The sequence below is a fragment of the Cucurbita pepo genome, chromosome 17 (assembly GCF_057944985.1).
Source record: "Cucurbita pepo subsp. pepo isolate OVF chromosome 17, ASM5794498v1, whole genome shotgun sequence".
NCBI lineage: Eukaryota > Viridiplantae > Streptophyta > Magnoliopsida > Cucurbitales > Cucurbitaceae > Cucurbita > Cucurbita pepo.
This window is the reverse complement of record NC_141814.1, coordinates 561,430-573,654: the sequence shown is the minus strand read 5'-3', so window position 1 is coordinate 573,654 and position 12,225 is coordinate 561,430. Positions and strand designations below refer to the sequence as shown.

At 39.4% G+C, this 12,225-nt stretch overlaps 2 protein-coding genes, 1 non-coding gene and 1 pseudogene across 8 annotated transcripts; 3 read left to right on the top strand and 1 right to left on the bottom strand.

Moving 5' to 3' along the window:
* Positions 1-442: 442 nt before the first annotated feature.
* LOC111778099 (uncharacterized) lies at positions 443-5,252 on the top strand. 5 transcript variants are annotated; one of them, XM_087119178.1, is made up of 14 exons: positions 443-601; positions 1,017-1,464; positions 1,622-2,036; positions 2,111-2,771; positions 2,920-2,960; positions 3,081-3,149; positions 3,251-3,351; positions 3,453-3,531; positions 3,736-3,834; positions 3,910-3,978; positions 4,089-4,138; positions 4,229-4,310; positions 4,401-4,495; positions 4,663-5,252. In XM_087119178.1, exons 2-14 carry the CDS (start codon positions 1,079-1,081, stop codon positions 4,787-4,789), a joined length of 2,274 nt encoding a protein of 757 aa, XP_086975304.1. In that variant the 5' UTR covers positions 443-601; positions 1,017-1,078; the 3' UTR covers positions 4,790-5,252. The 5 variants fall into 5 exon arrangements, 4 of the variants coding, with proteins under 4 accessions (XP_086975304.1, XP_086975305.1, XP_086975302.1 ...); XM_087119179.1 differs by having other exon boundaries at positions 451-601; positions 1,020-1,464; XM_087119177.1 differs by having other exon boundaries at positions 454-601; positions 950-1,464.
* A 369-nt stretch (positions 5,253-5,621) lies between these two features.
* On the bottom strand, positions 5,622-6,931 carry LOC111779059 (uncharacterized). Its single transcript, XR_015413422.1, has 3 exons — positions 6,321-6,931; positions 5,967-6,033; positions 5,622-5,869 (listed from the first exon to the last, which is right to left on the bottom strand). It is a non-coding gene; the product is annotated as an uncharacterized LOC111779059 (transcript).
* A 369-nt stretch (positions 6,932-7,300) lies between these two features.
* Positions 7,301-9,687, top strand: LOC111778951 (putative enoyl-CoA hydratase 1, peroxisomal pseudogene; annotated as a pseudogene). The gene is made up of 3 exons (XR_015413433.1): positions 7,301-7,733; positions 7,813-8,071; positions 8,275-9,687. The product of XR_015413433.1 is annotated as a putative enoyl-CoA hydratase 1, peroxisomal pseudogene (transcript).
* A 920-nt stretch (positions 9,688-10,607) lies between these two features.
* LOC111778700 (putative ubiquitin-conjugating enzyme E2 25) lies at positions 10,608-11,847 on the top strand. The gene has a single exon (XM_023658673.2). It carries the CDS (start codon positions 10,647-10,649, stop codon positions 11,553-11,555), a length of 909 nt encoding a protein of 302 aa, XP_023514441.2. The 5' UTR covers positions 10,608-10,646; the 3' UTR covers positions 11,556-11,847.
* The last annotated feature ends 378 nt before the right edge of the window (positions 11,848-12,225 follow it).

Sequence of the window (12,225 nt, the reverse complement as noted above, 5' to 3'; positions counted from 1 at the left end):
ACCCTCAATCGACTCTATTATCTTAACATGTAGGTCACTCTCTAATTAAATGGCTATCCCCCTACTGACATTCTAAGCATTTGAGTGTATGACCTGAAGCCTTCTCGTAAATCTCAACAATCTACTAAATTTTGACATTCAAATTGAGTAGAAGAAGACCACGTGGAAATAGTTTTTTTTATAATTTGTTTAATTGAAAAAAAAACAAAGAGAGAGAAAAATAGGGAACTTTTTGGAAATTCCGACCAGAGAGAGAAATTCGGGGCCGTAATAATAAAAATAAAAAGTGAAAAATTGGAGGTGTGTGATTCGCCACGACCGGTCACTCGCTATTATATATTTTTGAAACGAAATTATTATTGTTTTTTTTTTTCTTTCTTTTTAAAGTAGAATGACTAAAGTGAAATTTCCAAATATATATATATATAAAAGAAAAATAAGCTCCATTTCCATTTTTTTTCAGTTGGGATTATTTTTATTTTTAAAAAAGGAGGCGGAGCTCTGGAGGAAGGCTAAAGTAAAAGGGAGAGAAGGTTCTTGACCCATCAGGAGGAAACCCTTCATTCTATCAATTCAGTCTCAGCGATTGACTCGGCCACCAGTAAGAACATGGGGGATTGGATTGGGTATCTAGTTTTTGTTCTTAGAGGTCCTTAATCCCTGGGTTCAACGGAATTGGTTGATTTTCGTTTTCCTTTTTTTTTTTTTTTTTTTTTTTTTTTTTGTCTTGGTACAAACTGAAATCTCTTTATCTTTGTGCTTGTTCATGCTCATTTTTGAACAAGGAAGAGATTTGAAAGATCAAAGGTAGATTGAAGGGGAAGGAGTAGTTTGAATCTGGTGCAGGGCTTTGCAACTGCAATAGGGAGCATTATTTGTTCTAGTTTCTGTGTTTTGTTTCTTTGAACATTGTTTTTTTGTTGCTGTTGTTTTTGTTTTGATCTCCAAGAATACGCGGTGGGAGTGTTGTTGTTGTATTGATCCGTTGTTGTTGGTTTTTATGGGAACTCCACCAGCAGAGGAGCTTCTGAGGAAGATCCAAGAGCTGGAGGAGGGTCAAGCCCATCTCAAGAAGGAAATGTCCAAATTTCTTCTCTCTGGAACTTCCGCTGACTCGAACTCTGACCACCAAATCCAGTATCATCATCATCACCATCAGCGTTCTCAATCGATATCGCCTCAGCGCTCTAGATTTGCTGCGGCTCAGAGGAGAGGTGGCGCTGCTGGAGGTTCAGACAGCGCCGCGGCCGCGTGGAAGAAAGGCTCTTCCTCGTTTCGGCATTCTTCTCCACTTCAGAGGGAGAGTAGGACTTGTGAACCCTCGAATGCCGCCGCCGGAGTCGGAACCAGCGGCGGCTCTGGCCCCGCCGCCGTTAATTTCACCAACAAACAGTATCTCAATATCTTGCAGTCAATGGGACAGTCTGTTCATATTTTAGACCTAAATTATCGCATAATTTACTGGTGCGCTGCCCCTTTCCGTTGACTATCTTCTCGTGACAATTCTTTCCGTTTTTAGATTAGATTGATGATTCATTCGATAGCTTCCTGGATATTGCTTCGTTTTCTTGCTTTGTAATTTTCTTTGGGAAGTGATTTTTCAGAATATTAATCTATGTAGGAACCGAGCTGCTGAAATCGTGTATGGATATTCTGCGGCGGAGGCTCTCGGCCAGGATGGCATTGCGCTTCTAGTAGACTCTGAGGACTTTGCCTTTGCAAATGATGTAATTCTTCGTGTTATGGCGGGTAAGCATTGGACTGGTCACTTCCCTGTGAAGAACAAGATGGGGCAGAAGTTTATAGTTGTTGCCACCGACACTCCCTTCTACGATGATGGTGTATTGGTCGGGATCATCTGTATATCGAGCGACTCACGGCCATTTCAAGAGTTGAAGATTCCTTTAGCAGCAGGTTCTAAACAGCAGGATGCAGATTCAAGCATTGTCCGATCAAGAAGCACGGTTTCAACTAAACTTGGTCTTGATCCTCAGCAGCCTCTGCAAGTAGCAATTGCTTCAAAGTTATCAAACTTGGTTAGTCTTTTGGTTCCATTTTTCTGTGATTTGTTGTTGTGTGCGCATCTTGATAGTTTGCAACTCTGAGACAGGCATCAAAGGTAAGCAACAAAGTCAAGTCCAAAATTCGAACTGGAGAAAACAGCTTGGATCGTGAAGGTGGAAGCGGAGATGGTTATCACTCTGATCATGGCTTTCCAGATGCAACTCTTCGTGACCATCGGGAGGACGCAAATTCAAGTGGAGCTAGCACACCTCGTGGAGATTCCACGACGCATGGTGAGTTTTCCCAGGTTGAAGAGCAATTATCTGGCAAACAGGTCAGGAATCATGATGATGAGGTTAAAGGAAAGCCTACCATTCAGAAGATGTTATCCTCAAAAGCAGAAGAGTGGATTGCTAAGAAGGGCTTATCGTGGCCGTGGAAAGGGACCGAGCAGGAAGGAGGATCTGAAGCAAGGGCAGGCCGTTTTGCCTGGCCTTGGTTACAAAATGATCAAGAAGCTGAACCAGCAAATCATAAGAGTTGCTCTCCATCTGGGAGACCAGAAATGCAGCAAAACGACGGTCATCGAGCAGCCAATAACGAGGCCTCGGGATCCTGGTCATCGTTCAATGTTAACAGCACAAGCAGTGCCAGTAGCTGTGGAAGTACCAGTAGTAGTGCTGTCAACAAGGTCGACTCGGAAACAGACTGCTTGGATTTTGAAATCTTGTGGGAAGACCTTACTATTGGGGAGCAAATAGGGCAAGGTATGTGATGGTCTTTGGAGTGATTGGGTTGTGTATGCATACACCATTTTGTTTCAGCTTTACCATCTTTGGGACACAATTCAGGAGCTCGTAAAACTATTCGTCCGAAATTCAGATTTTAATGCATGACTTGCCTTCATCTCTGCAGGTTCTTGTGGAACTGTCTATCATGCGCTGTGGTATGGATCAGTATGTTCGCTTATCCTTTCAATTGCTTCAATTGTGGTGTTGTGTCATCTGGGATTATCAGATTCATTAGGAACTTTTGTAATATCGATTTTTGAATGTCGATTTGAACTGTTCTTGCAGGACGTTGCCGTTAAAGTGTTCTCCAAACAAGAGTATTCAGATGATGTGATTCTCTCCTTCAGACAGGAGGTATGCAAGCTTCTCTCTTTAGAGCTAACTAACTTCTCTGCCATGGTCTGCCTGCGGGCAATAAAATGTCTATTCTTCGAGCTAACTTCGACTTTATGAAGGTATCCCTGATGAAAAAACTCCGACACCCGAACATTCTTCTCTTTATGGGAGTTGTGACTTCGCCTCAGCGTCTTTGCATAGTCACGGAATTCCTCCCACGGTTCGTTCTCCACTACCAATCTTGGTTTAACATTTTTTGTTTATGTTTCCGAAGCATTCTCCATAGGCTGATTGAAATGTCTGGTACCGATAAAAAAACAGTGGAAGTTTGTTTCGTTTACTACAGAGGAACGCAGGCAAATTAGATTGGAGACGCCGTGTTCATATGGCTTTGGACATTGTGAGTATCTCCAGACATTTTGTTGCTTTCAACCTTTCCTAGCATAATGAGTGATTCTGCATTGAAAAATGTCTTCTCGCCATGTTCTTTAAGCTTTCCATATTGCTAACTTTATGAATTCATCTAATTATTGACAAACAATTCTTATGAATCTTTAGTCATTTCATGCTATTTCATCGTTTACATATATTGTCCTTTTAATAGGCACGTGGCATGAACTATCTTCATCATTGCAATCCGCCTATTATTCACCGAGATTTGAAATCGTCGAACCTGTTAATTGATAGAAATTGGACTGTGAAGGTATGCTGTTGTGTCCTACTAATCTACTTGTTTGAATCAATGTACATAATACTAATTTTTTTATCACTCCTGCAGGTTGGAGATTTTGGTTTATCTCGACTTAAGCACGAGACTTATCTAACTACGAAGACGGGAAAGGGCACGGTAATCCTGGCATTTTGTTGTTTGCTAGTTGCTTGCATTGGACATTCGATTCTAGAATCTCTGGTTTGTGATGCAAACATTAATTCCCCATACCATTTTCATTGCTGTAGCCTCAATGGATGGCACCTGAAGTTCTTCGCAATGAGCCCTCAGATGAGAAGTATGTTGTTTCCATTTTGGGTAGCGCTTCTTTGTATTCTGAATTATGAAACTGAAAGGCAAATGGTTTGATTGTGATTGGAATATACAGGTCGGACATATATAGTTTTGGAGTGATATTATGGGAGCTTGCAACCGAGAAGATCCCTTGGGAAAATCTCAATTCAATGCAGGTGCTAATTTATTTTCATTAAGTATAACCAGATTTGCATTATTCATGTTATGGCATTGCATATCTTTTTGACAATTCTCAGAATACGTAGGTAATTGGTGCTGTTGGATTCATGAACCAACGACTTGAAATCCCCAAAGACGTGGATCCTCAATGGGCTTCTATAATTGAAAGCTGCTGGCACAGGTACACACCACACATGTTTTTTTTTTTTTTTTCTTTCTTTTTTATCGTTTCTTTACTTACTCCATTATGGTTTCTTCTGGGTTGTCTGAAAATGAAAAAAAAAAAAAAAGAAAACCAAAATGATTATCAAACGAGTTCACGTGCAGTTTGTTATGTGTGAACAACAGCGAACCTGCAAACCGGCCATCATTCCAGGGTCTGATAGAAAGGCTGAGAGAGGTGCAGAGGAAGTTTGCTAGTCAATTACAGGCAGCTCGTTTTGGTGGAGATAATAACCCTCAAAAGGAAACATAAAACCCCAAAAGAGACTTGAAAAAGTTCTTATAAGTGGTTGATAGTTGGTGAGAGCAGAGCATAGGTTTAAAGGACTTCCCCTCCCATTATGGTAATGTATGGTTTGCCATTTGGAGAAACCAAAAAGACTTCTCAGAGTGGCAGTGTCTCTTATCAGCTGGGCTGAGCTTCATGGTGGTGGTGGTGGTGGTGGTGGTGATGGGTGGGTGGTGTCTTTTTTTTTTCTTCCCCTTCTTTTATAAAGTAAAGTATCATAATAATAATTTTATATATAAAAAGAAAAAAAAAACATTTTTATTTTTTTTTTGGGAGGAAGAGGGTTTTTGTTGTCGGGTAGGCAGTGTTGTTGTCTTGATTGGGAATATGTTAAAATGTCACCCAGTTGGTGTAAATGAGTTTCAGACCACTTCTCAAAAAGTTGTACAAAGATTGAAAGCACAAACTGCCACAATTCTTTTCTTTTCTTTCTCTCTCTCATTGTATTGTATTTGTATTTGTATTTGTATTTGTATTTGTATTTGTATTTGTATTTGTATTTGTATTTGTATTTGTATTTGTATTTGTATTTGTATTTGTATTTGTATTTGTATTTGTATTTGTATTTGTATTTGTATTTGTATTTGTATTTGTATTTGTATTTGTGGTGGAAACAGCCTTGTCGGTCATCCTCCTCCTCTTCGTTTTGGACTCTTCTGTTTGGTTTCCATAATAAAACTTCTCATCTTTAAAGGAATCATTAATGGGGGCAATGGCAAACCAAACCCGTGAACATATTGAGTCCTTATCCTACAACACCTACCAGTTCGCCAAATGGCTTAAAGGCAATCTGATGTGTTCCACAAGGATTAGAAATCACGTTAAAGGTTTGCAGAGTTCTCAAAAAAGAGAGAAAAAAAATGAAGCACACAAAGTGCATTTCCGCCACAAATCCTATGGTTCTATGATTGATTCTCAGAAAAGTTTACCCCGTAAACCTTGAAGTAGTGAAGAATACAGAGGTCAGCACAGTAAATGGCGTACAGCAGCAACCGCGTCGCCTTCGTGCTCTCGCAAGGTTCTCTCGACAATCTTCTTGTCCAACTGTAAACATTACAACAACAGATCCGGGGATGGATTAGATAAGCTGTTATATCTACATTGAACATGAGAAACATGGCAAAAAAAATGTTAATTTAACCTCAAGTTCGCTTGCGATTATGTCAACCTCAGCTGCATTTATCTTGACAGCTGCTAGCTCTTTCTCTCTGAAAGAAGCAAAGACAACAACTACTACTTCTTAGTAAACACTCCATGCTAAATACTTAATAAACAAGTAACAATTCATTGCAATGATCAAATCCAATATCAATAAACAATTTTACGAATACTCATTCGATAAATCCGATTTTTCCTTTCTGAATGGGCGACTACTATGTGTATAAGATATAACATGCATATTTCCCAATGATGTGAAGGAACTCATTATTTGCCAACAATTCCAAGTCGCTTAGTAACCAAAAAAAAGTATCATAACATGGCCTTCACCATTTACCTCAATATCATAGCGTTCCGATCGGCTTCAGCCGATGCCGCGATCGATGCCATTGCATGCCACCAATCGCAAAACAAGAACACACGCAATTAATTTTTCATGAGCATCGAAACAGCGTAAATTAAAAGGAACTGATAGAACAAAATCTAGGAAGAAAAACAAAGTCTCTCTAAACAAAGTCTCCCAAATTCAATCATTAGGTTAGCTAAATTGCTAGTCAATTCAATTCCTTCCTATTCTAAGCCAAAAGGTAGAAGCAAATACCTCTTGAACACGAGTGGAATCGAGTTGACGGTCTTCAACGCGATCAGTGAGCTTATCGAGAGCCTTGCTCTGTTGCTGCATGTCCTTAGAATCCACCAGCATCTCGATTCCATCGTCTCCACCTTCCATTTTCTGTAAAAGTCAGTCACTGATTGTTCAGCGCTGTGCTCTGGAACGAACGGCGTAACAGTAATTGTGGTGATTTGCAAAGACGATAGAACTTGTCACGCCTCTTCTGAGAATCGAAACAAATCAGCGACGGCGAGGAGCAAACACCAGCAAACCCTCAGTTCCTTCTCGGCGACCGTGAGTAACTTGCTGAGACGTGTACAGAGAAAAGAGGCGTCCATGGAAATAGAAAGCCCAAATACAAGCCCAATAATAAAAGTAAGCCCAATCGTATTGATATCTAATTTATTAGACTAATTTGATTTGAGGGGACAATGAATTAAGATATGATAAGAGAATTGTACGTAAATTTCTCCCAACAAAATAGAAAAATCCGAAGTTCGAAGGACTCAATAAAAGAAGAAACACAATTTCGAGTTGATTTCAGTGTTGTCTGTTGCTGTTGCACCTTTGCCATTGCGCCGATGGAGGTTAACGTCAACGATGAGATTTGATCGTTTCTCAAGATTTGCTCGTTTCCCAACACGCAATCATCTAAGAATCACTCCATACCTCATCCAGTTCCATGCCGCACCACTTTTTAATGCAATCTCCGTTTGCTCGTTTCCAATATCTTGGCCCTAATCGATCGTTCTTGGCGGGAAAATCTCATCCTCGTAAACCGAGAACCAAATGCAATCGCGTGCCTTACTATCAACCGTCCGAGGTCTCTGAATTCGTTAACGAGGCCGATGATGAAGGATTTGGCTCAGGCGTTTAAGAGCTTGGACAGCGACGAGTCCGTTCGGCTCATCGTGCTCTCTGGATCAGGACGAGCGTTTTACTGCCGCGGAGGACGTGTTTAAGGGAGATGTGAAGGATGTTGAATACAATCCGGTCGTGCATATGGAACGTTGCCGGAATCCGATCATCGGAGTGATTGATTGCAGGCTTCGCCATCACCGCCGCGTTTGAGATCGCGTTGGCCTGTGACATGCTCATCACTGCGAAAGGAGCTAAGTTCGTCGATACTCATGCTAGGTTTGTCATTTTACTTAGTTCACTCTTGTTTTGTGCGATGGAGCGATTCTTGCTGATAATAGTAGCTAGGATTATGCAGATTTGGGATATTCCCTTCATGAGGGTTATCTCAGAAACTTCCACCAACAATCGGAGTAAACAAAGGTCGTGAAGCATCCCTAACGGCGATGCCTCTAACTGCAGAGGAAGCAGAGTAAAGGAGTTTGGTAAATCAGGTGGTTGAAGGAGTTGAATTGTTGAAGAAATCTAGAGAGGTTGCAGAGGCCATTTTAAAGAACAAGTCGGCCATTAACGATGGCCTGAAGCTGGATCTTGGCCAAGCTCTTGCTCTGGAAAAGGTAATTGCCTTCCCGAAGCTGTTGATTATTGAACCTTGAAATTCTCATTCTGACATCTTCTAAAACTCTAAGTTTATCTCCAAATTGGTACTAACATTTGAGTGTGGACAAGCTTTCCATCTTGAAAGGTCAACGGTTCAATCATGAACTCAGCATAAATTTGAAGCAGTTTTTGCAACTGGCTGGTTGTTTTGTTGATGCAGGAGAGAGCTCATGAGTATTACAATGGAATGACCAAAGAACAATTTCAGAAAATGCCGGAATTCATAGCTGGTCGGACCTCCAAGAACATGTAGTTTCCTCAACGGTCAGTAGATTCCTCCCTACTTTCATTTACATCTGTAATTTATTCTAGTGGGTCAGAAGCCTCTGTTTCATTTGTTTCAAATAGCATTTGTTTCAAATAGCAGTCCCCTCAAATTCATTCAAATTCACGAGGAGTAGATATTGTCTTCTTTAGGTATTTTCTTTCGGGGTTCTTCTTAAGGTTTTTAAAATGTGTATGCTAGTCAGAAGTTTCAACATCTTTCTAAAAAAATGTTTCATTCTCCTCTCCAACTATGTTAGATCTCACCACCAAAACTCCAACCATGTTAGATCTCACCACCAAAGTATTCAAAACCAATAAAACTAAAATATACAAGACAAAGTTGAAGTGGGTAGGTGTTGGTGTGGTACTTTAAAAGGGTTCAACAAAGTTCTTTTTCACGTTTGAGGGAGTAGGTGAGTAGGTGAGAACCCTACTTCATCAATAATTTGTGAGTCCCACCCTCGATTGAACTGACAGTAAGAAAAGGGTCGTGTAAGTAATATAGGACTTAAAAGTAAACAAAGTTCAAATCGAGGTGGCTATCTATTTAAAACTTAGCATCCTAGTTGAAGTGTGTAAATCTCTTACGGATATTCAAGATTATAAAAGAAGATCAATAATGGTCAATTAATTTGCTTAGCTCAACTCGACGATTCTTACGATACAACTAACTAAACTCGATTCCAGTTAAGAAGGGTTTGTCATCGTTGGATAGCTCGAGGTTCGTAGTGCTATTTCATAGGCATTTTTACTGAACATAGCAGAACTTGTTTGCCTCCATCTATTATGTGAATATCCCGTTGCATTAAATCCCATGCCGTTGGTGGCAACCTATTTTGTGTATAATTTAGGGATATATGCTTGGTACCATGAGGAATAGAGACAGGATAGAGACAGGGCGTGCGTATTGCGCAGTGGATTCATCACCCATTTCCCGTCTCTGCAATTAGGCCGAATCCACACCTTTTAATTGCAAACCTACCAACGCATATTCATTGGATCCAAGTGTATGCCTCATTCCTCCTTTTTACCCACCTTTTTATCTTTTAAAAAATTCCATACATACTTCTTCCAGTAATTAACTTATATATCATTCCACTCGACCTCAATCAAGTCTATATTTTGTCCGTTGGTAAAAACTCAGAAGAGTAATTTGTCGCTTATAAATAAAAGGTCAATACTCGTCCTATACATCTTAAAATTTTTAAAAATAGTTTATATGATTTTATTTTTGTCCTTCAAGTTTTATTTTATACCTATATCTAAGTCTTTTTTTTTTTTTTTTTTTTTTTTTTTTTTTTTTTAATGTATCCCGTACTCTATTAGGCATAAATTAGGGTTATGTGTTTCATATAATATAATATTATATATAGATATTTAATTTCTACGTCCAATAAGTTTGCGAAAGATGTCCAATAATTTAGGAATCTTGTCTAACAAAAGAAAAAAAAAATCAAGAATCTATTAAATTTTTTAATCTATTAAATTATATAGGCTAAATATATAATTTAAACAGGAAATAAATTATTTTAAAATGTGTAGAGAGAGGGGAATTAAATAATGTAAAAGAAAAAAGGATAGTGAGTTGTCGGAGACAAATCACGTTAAATTAAATTAAATTAAATTAAATTAAATTAAATTAAATTAAATAAAACTAAAGCCATGGATGGATGGTGCGAAGCGAACAGATTTGGGTACGCAAGCAAAGAGATGCAGTTGGCTTTAGCTGCGTTGGAAAGGGTACGGTTGCAAATAAAAGAATTGCGACGTGTCTTCTCGGAGAGGCCCCCAGTGTTTAACATATTTAGCAAAAGGTCCTTTAGATTAAATTATATTAAATATTTTATTTTCTAATTGAGTTCAGTCCCTTGCTTATTATTTGCATTTTAAAAAAAATGTCGGCATGAACAAATTATAAAATTATTTATAAAAAAAAAAAAAAAAAAAAAAAAAAAAAAAAGATTATAAGAACAAATGGAATAAGATGTTTGAAAGGTGCACGTGACAGCTTCAAAAATAGAAAGTAATTTCAAAAGAAGGGTAAAAAAAAGGCATACCATATTTCTGCTATTTTTGTAATTCCCCCTTTTTATTAATAAAAATCCCAATCACCCCGTGATTCCTTTACCCCATAAATAGCCATTGGATGCAAGACAAAGCTGACTCCGTTTCCACACACCGCCAAATCCATTTGTTTCCGCGTCACTCTCTTAAAACGACCCATCCCCTCCGTCGTTTCGAACCATTCTCTTCACCTAAAAAAAAATGGCTTCCGCTCTCTGCTATTCCCACGACGCCGAAGACAAACAACCGCCCACCGCCCTCGAACCTGAGAGATCGACGCCGTTCAAACGATTTGATATTGTCACGGATTTCTCCGATCACCATTACGCTCACTCCAACTTGTTCCCCAACTGCATTGGATCGGATGTCTCGAAGAAGATCATGCGAGAGTGGAAGATTCTGGAGAGGAATCTTCCGGAATCGATTTTCGTTCGCGCTTACGAGGAGAGAATCGATCTTCTACGAGCCGTGATTGTCGGTCCGGCTGGAACTCCGTATCACGACGGATTGTTCTTCTTCGACCTGGCGTTCAGTTCCGATTATCCGATCAGTCCTCCGATTGTGTACTACCACTCCTACGGACTGCGATTGAACCCTAACCTGTACGAAGACGGCTATGTGTGTTTGAGTTTGATCAATACCTGGGACGGAAAAAAGGAAGAGCGCTGGAATCCGGCGATTTCAACAGTGCTTCAGATTCTGATATCGATTCAAGCGCTGGTGCTGAACGAGAGGCCGTACTTCAACGAACCGGAACTGGACGAGGCAGCGGAGGCGGAGATTTACTCGGACGCGTACAACAAGGAAGCGTACCTATTCTGCTGCAAGATGACGATGCGATTGATACAGAATCCGCCGAAGAATTTCGAGGAATTTGTAAGAGATTACTTCAGACAGCGAGGGAAGGGGATTCTGGCAGCTTGCAAGGCGTATTCGGAGGGGCGCGTTAGGGTCGGGAGGTTCAGTGGAAGTGAAACTGAAAATTGTAGCTGGAGCAGTAGCAGTAGTAACGGTGGTAACGGTACGCATGTTTCTGCCATTTTCAAGGCATTAATGGAGAAGACGCATCGGGATCTGCAAGCAGCTTTTGACGTGTCTAGCCAGGAATGAATGGGTTTTGTTCATTTTATTTTTTTTAAAACGAAATTAAATCTCGATAATATTTTGAATGAATGATTGATTTTGGGCATAAACAAAAAAAAAAAAAAAAAAAAAAAAAAAAAAGTGAACGATTTTTGGGATTTGTGACATGAAATAAACAAATGTAATCTGTTCAAGGATGTGGGAGTGTAGGGAAGAAGGGGAGAATGGAGGACCCAAGCTGTTCAATATCTTGGCTACTCAAGAAGTTGGTTCAGAGGTATCAATAGCCAAACACGATGGTACCACAGCCCCTTGCTTAGTCATGTCTCTATTTCCCTTCTCTTACCATATTATATCTTCTTCTAAATTAGTTTTAACTATCAGAGTTGGAGTTGGAGTTGTGGCTTCGAGTAATACATACCAACTTCTTGCATATTCGCTTGGTGTGTTTGTTGGTAGAGACGTGAGGTTTAGGGTTGGTGGCATAACCCATTTTTGCATACTTTTTTGGGACTTGAACGGTCAAGAAAAAAAAAATATTATTTTAGAGTTCAATTACACTAAATATGAGATTTGATTATGACTTTTTAGTAACTATATTTGAAATTAGTTTATATTTTATAAATTATATACTTGAAAAAGACAAAATATAACTAAAAATATAATTTAAGGATTTTCACTTTTGGTTAAAGCAATA